This window comes from Camelus bactrianus, chromosome 30 (assembly GCF_048773025.1).
Source record: "Camelus bactrianus isolate YW-2024 breed Bactrian camel chromosome 30, ASM4877302v1, whole genome shotgun sequence".
NCBI lineage: Eukaryota > Metazoa > Chordata > Mammalia > Artiodactyla > Camelidae > Camelus > Camelus bactrianus.
In genome coordinates, this window is record NC_133568.1 from 10,577,135 (window position 1) to 10,583,134 (window position 6,000).

Here is a 6,000-nt window from a genome sequence, read left to right on the forward strand (position 1 = left end):
GAAGTTTCTCGAAACATCTCCACCTAATCGTCTTTGCCCCCGGGGCCAAGGTGACTGGACTCTATCTTTCTCTCTCTTTTAAGGAAAAACCACCAAATTTGAAGACTATGGAACGAAAAACAAAAACAGGACAGAGAGAGTCCCTTGGAGAACTAAGCTCTTAAAAGAATTCTTGAGTCTTGAAGCCAAAAACCAAGTCGAGTTACATTCTTTGAGAAAACAGAGCTTGTTAATTTCAGTTAACATTGGTTACAAATACAGAGCTGGTTATCGCCTCATTAATGACTATTTATCTGGTGTTTTGCAAATCGAAAGCAAAATATCCCATGCTTTGCAGGCCACTTATTAGACCGGCACCAGGCAAGCAGCAACGCCTTTGGACTTGAGGGAGCGTGGAGTCGGGGAGGGCTGGCTGGAGAGCATGGGCTTGGGTTACACCATTCATTAAAGTATTTAATTTACGACAACGCCCCAGCAAAACTTTTAATTAGTGGGGGGGAAAGCCCAACAGCCCAAGCTCATGAGGCGGAAGGACCTGTAGAATTCCAAGAGCAAAATGGGGCCCAACCGTTCACTTTTCCTTCTCCAAGAAACTTGGAAAAAATAATAAAAATGTTGCATTTTTCAGGGACCAGTACAGACCAAAATCACAATCCATACTTTCAAGCAAAGGAACCTCCCACTGTAAGAAGGGGCTCCAGGACACAGGGGACCATCCCAGTGGTCACCCTCAAGTCCCAGTTTTGCGGACTCTCTTTCCCTGGCACTGTTGGCCCCTGCACTGCCAGCCAGAAGTTGAAGGCAGACAACCACAATAGGGCTGGTGCCAGTCTCAAGTGGGGCTTCTGCCCTGGCCCCATGCCATCCGGTGACAAAGCAAAGGGCAGGCAGAGCTAAGCTAAACACTTTCATAGACCCCGCTAGGAATTCTGAGAAAACCGGGCGGGGGCTGTTGCCCTAACTATCAAATTTTCTAATCTTCTTACTCCAAAGCAAGGTCTTCTCTACAGCTTGTAAAAACTATCTTTCCTTCTATCCAGTTGATCCATTCTTCCCACTGATTCTTCTGGCACTCACGAAATCCCCGAAGCTTCCCATCAACCTGTCCTATTTGGCTCCCAAGACACTTCTGCGTGGATCAAATTCCACGTGTTAAAGCTGAGCCAACTTGGGTTACAGAGTGCAAACACATGAAAAAAGGAACAAGATGTAAAGCATATCTAGGAAACACCTTTGTAAAAAAAAAATATATATATGTATACATATACACATATATACATACACACACATATCTCAGCTTCAGTCACAACAAAAACAGGAAAAAAATCCACCAAACTTCCAACAGAGGAAACCTATAACCACCTCGGGGCAAGTGTCTCCCCAAGCCGCTGTCTAGATACAAAAATCCGCGTTTTAGACACTCCATTTCTAACTTAAGATAGGAAGGATATTTTTAAAATCATCTACTCACCAGTTGGTTTGAGAAAATCCATCGGGTATCTGGAGTAAGGAGGAGGGGGAGACTCTGGAATTAAAAAAGAAAGAGAAAATAAAGGACGAGCCAAAAGAAAGAGAGATAGAAACTTATGATAACAGAGGCATTCTTTTAGCCCAACTGTTTGTCTTAGCTGTGGGGGTTGGAGGCAGGGCCGCGAGGCGGTGATTGCCTTGATATTTAGCTGTCAGATAAACAAAAGAGGCCGCCTGGCGCCAGCCTCGGCGCTCCGCTCCTCCACGTCTGCGGCCGCCGCCGCCGCGCTCAGCCGGCCCGGCTGGAAACCACCGGCTCGGCCGGGGCCGCGCACTTCACAGTTCACAGGGTGGGGGGCGACGAAGCCCCCTCCCCGTCCCAGAACTTCCGACCGCACTCCCCCTACCACCTCCCAACCCGCCCTGACGCGTCCCTCGGGTGCAATTCACCTCTGCCACCGCTGCTCCGCTCCGCATCCGCACGGGGAACACGGAGCTCCCCTTTCCCAGCCCAGCCGAGAGGTGCACCCCAAAAGTGCGCTGGTGAAATTAGGTTTGTGGGCGCCCCAGGTGCACCCCGCCTCCGCACAAAGATGTAGAGAAAAGGGAAGTAATGGAGGAGGCTGGGAGGATAAAGAGGAGGCTGGGGTCTCAGCTGAGAAGCCCAGGCCCCAGCGCGGTAAGGGGCAGCATCGTCACGGAGGCGCTGGGATCAGACCATCCTACAGTCAGTAACTGCTTTCCTGGGCTGGAGAAAATGGAAAAGTAGGGGACACCAACTTTTCCTGACTACTTGTTCTCTTCCACCCTGGGCTGGCAGAGTTGAGAGCAGATATTCACCTCAGCCTCCCATCCTAACTCTTTGTCCCCAAACCCTAAGCTGCGCCGGCCAGAGCAGTATCCTGGCCACTAGTGCCCGACGCGACTCTCCTTATTTACCGAAGGAGCAGACTTTCCAGCCTTTACAACTGCTTCTTCCAGTCTTCCTTGGCGGGCTTGGACCGAATCCAACTCGGCCACACACCTCAACGCCTTTCCGGGTGAGGGGGAGGCGTGACCCCCAGTTCTCTGCACCCCTTGGTTGATCCGGAAATGAGGGCTTCTAATTTTTAACCCCAAGTCTGTAGACTGTGTGCATGAGCAATGCCCACAGTCCCCCTCGGGGGGGCAACATCAGCAAAAACTGGAAGGGAACCCCCCAGGGAATGCCCTTCTAGTTTCCCCTAGTCTCTTTCTCTACCTTTGGCCCCCAAGTCTCCTCCCACGAGGGGATGTGCACTACCCTCTAGCGAGGTGGCTGCACAAACACACTGCCCAAGGGGGCTTTTCTTCCAGCACCTGAGCTCCAGGAGGAGGGGAGGGTGGGCGCAGAACAACTTCTTACCTAGTTCGCAGAGTCGGCTAAGGTGATGGGGGTTGCAGCACACCAGCTCGGGGTTGATCTTCCCGTAAGATTCACAGCAACACAGCCTCTTGACTTCCGAGGAATGCCTGAGATCCGGCCACCTGAACACTTTGCACAGCAGGAGGGGGAGCGAGTAGGACGAGGGCGGCTGCGCGGGCTGCGAGCCGGCGGGCGCCCCCAGGCCCAGCCTGCAGTCCAGGCGGCCGGGCAGCAAGAGGCACGCGGTGCGCGTACCGCCGCGGGACTCCACGGCCTGGAGCAGCAGCTCCAGCTGCCGTTCCTTCAGTTTCTTGAGCACCGAGTGCGTGAGCGCCTTCAGATCCGCCTCGGCGCCCCCGGCCGCGCCGGCGCCCGCGGCTGGGGGGTGGGGATGGTGGTGACCTTTGGCACCTCGCACTGCCTTGCCCAGGCAGCAGCCAGCCCTGCCTGCACCGCCGCCACCGGCCCCATGCGCCCGGCCGTCCGTCGCCCCTTCTCCCCGCAGCTCGCCTCCTCCGCCTCCCCCCGCGCCCTCCTCCTCGTCCTCGCCGCCGGGCGCACGGCTCCTCCAGAGACGCCGGACGAGCGCAGATCGTTTGGTCCTGAACATGCGGGGCGAGGAGGCGAGGAGAAAAGTCGTTTGCCGGCTAAGGAGCGAACATGACCTCCGCACACCATGAAGAAGTCGGGCGCCGAGTTGTGGCAGCAGGCGCAGGCGACAACAGCAGCAGCAGGGGCCCGGGCAGGAGCGGCGGCGGCCCGAGGGGCGCTCCGTGGCATGCGCCAGTCTCCCGGAGGCCGGGGCGCGCGCGGGGGCCCGGGGGCGCCCGCCGGGGCTCGGGGGCCTGCGCTCCGGCTGCCCCACCCCGCGCGGCCCGCGCCGTGCGCGGCTCTCGGGCCCCGGCGCACCCCGGAGGAACGCGGCCGCCGCTTCCCTGGGGGCGGCGAAGCCTACCCGGGTCGGCGCCTCCCCAAAAAGAGGCCCCCCCGCAGCGGCTCCCGAGTGTCGGGCTCGCCAGCCTCGGCTTCCTACATGGAAGATCCGCGGGGACAAAAACGAAAGGCGTTCGGCTGGGCTGCTGGAGGGAGGAAAAAGCCTCTTTCCCCCTTGCTAAGCAACTTAATTCGGGGGTGGGGAGAAGCAGGCAATTAAAAAAAAAAAAAGCAGGCACGCGATTTATTTTTTTCCTCTATATCCTTAGTAACCGGATCTCCTTGAATTCCGTGCACACGAAGACTCGGGGGAGGGGGCCGAGTGGACTTCACCCCACATGAGATGTCTGGCGAAATAAGGAGGCTCTCTCAAAATCTAAGAACCAAATATGCAAAGCCCAAAATGAAAACCACCACCTCCTCGCACCCCGGAGGTCTGGGGGCGACCGGCTGGAGCTGGGGTTTAAAACAAGAAAATGTTTACAAAGTAGAACAAGACATTTGAGGGGTGGAAAAAATGTATCCACGAGTTACATCCCCCTTTTTTCCTTGCAGAGCCCCGCTGGTCTTCCTCTCCTTTTCTTCTGCCAAAAAAAAAAAATCGTATATTTTTTTAATCCACAGAGAGCTTTGGCTAGGCTGCTTCAATCCTTCGCATCTGGGTGATTTAGGGGAGTCTCTGGTCTTCCCTCCTGCGCTCCCGGGGGCCCCGGTCCTCAGCGGGGACTTCCTCGGGGCTGGCGGGGGCGCGGGGGCAGAAGATGCTGCGGCGGCGACTGCGCCCCGCGGGGCTGACAGCGCGGGGGAGGGCGGCGCGGCAGCCGCGGAGGGCCCCTGGCGGGTCGCGCGCTCTCGCCCTCTTGGGCGCAAGCTGCTCGCTAGTGCGAGGGCCGCCGGCGCCCCCTCCCCTGGCCGCGGCTGGCTGCCGGGGCTCCTTGTACGGACTGCTCGCCCCGACTCGGCTGCGGCGGCAGGAGGCCCCGGTGTCCCTCACGCCGCCTTCTCCTTCGAGACTCCTCGTCGCGCCCGGGAGCCTCCTTGTCCCCCGTTCGCCCTCTCCTGGCGCTCGGGTCCTTCTGCCGCCGCCGAGAGCTCGCCAAGCCGCACTCAGGGGCTCCTGGGCCGGGCGCTCGGCTGCTCGGCGCCGGCTGGCTGGCTCTGTCTCGGGCAGCTCTCTCCGGCGCGGCGAGCGGACCGAGCACGGCGCCCGGCTGGCTCGGCTGGCGCGGCTCGGGGACAGGCTCCTCCGTGCGCCGAGCGGGCGAGCGAGTGTGCCCGGGACTCGCCGCCTCCCGCAAGGCCTCCCGCCCCCGCCCCCTTCCCTCCCCCTTTCTCCCCCTTCCCTCCCCCGCCCCCAGCCGCCGCCGCCGCCGCCTCCTCCCCTCCTCCCGCCCCCCCCCCCGGCCCTCTGCTTTGCTGGTTCCACTGCGCAGTGGCGCGCCCGGCTCCGGCCTCGTCACGTGGCCGTCTAGACACCCTGTCGCTTTAAAAAAAAAAAAGCGATTGTGTTTCGCAAACAACAGATCGGGTTTCTAAAAGCTATTTCTCCCCCCGCCCCCCCGCCACCGCCACCCCCTTCCCGGTCTGCAGAGGGGGCACCAATGGGGGGAGCGAATAAAGGTGGGGAGCAAAGAAGCTCCCGCTATCGACAGAGACCTGCCCTAAACAGAGGAGAAGTGGGAAGACCCTAGAGCACCGAGCGGGTCTCGCCGGCGAGTTTTGGAGCCGAACGAGCGGGTCGGTGGCCGGATTTAGATCCAGCCATAGCTGTCCCGCGCGCGCTCGTCCTAACGCTTCATTCATTCGTTTTGTTTTGAAGGCCTTGGCGGCGGATCCCCTGGCCGCGCGGGAGGGAAGGGGGAGGAGAGCGCTGTCTCCGTTTAAAAGACATTTACACCAGACTGGACCGAGGCCCTGGGAAGTGTGCGCTGGAGGGAACAGCCGGGCCGCCGAGGGCGGGGAGGCGGCGCGAATGTGACCTCAGCGGCGGCCGCGCGCTCCCTCCCGCCCTCTCCCGCTCCGGGCTCGGGTTTCTAGGACTGCCTGGAGAAGTGTGTCTTGTGCAAAGCTCTGGAATGCATTTGGCTGGCTGACGAGTTGCAAGGGGCAGCATCCAGGCGGGAGGGTGGGGGGCGCGCCCGCCCGCCGCTGGCAGGTTTCCTCCGGAGCCCGGAAGACCTCCGCCACCCCGCCCCCCGGCGCGGGAAGGTTAC

The 6,000-nt window shown here is 59.8% G+C and overlaps 1 protein-coding gene across 3 annotated transcripts in view; it reads right to left on the reverse strand.

The window, feature by feature from the left end:
- The window catches only part of SMAD7 (SMAD family member 7), a 30,222-nt gene extending 25,124 nt beyond the window's left edge, over positions 1–5,098 (reverse strand). The window contains exons 1-2 of one of the 3 annotated variants that reach the window (XM_074355141.1): positions 2,855–5,098; positions 1,472–1,525 (exon numbers count right to left, since the gene is read on the reverse strand). In XM_074355141.1, the coding sequence (XP_074211242.1) occupies positions 1,472–1,525; positions 2,855–3,464 (664 nt within the window). In that variant the 5' untranslated portion in view covers positions 3,465–5,098. The remainder of the gene's footprint in view (positions 1–1,471; positions 1,526–2,854) is intronic. The other 2 variants (XM_074355140.1, XM_074355139.1) reach the window with 2 other exon arrangements.
- Positions 5,099–6,000: the final 902 nt, after the last annotated feature.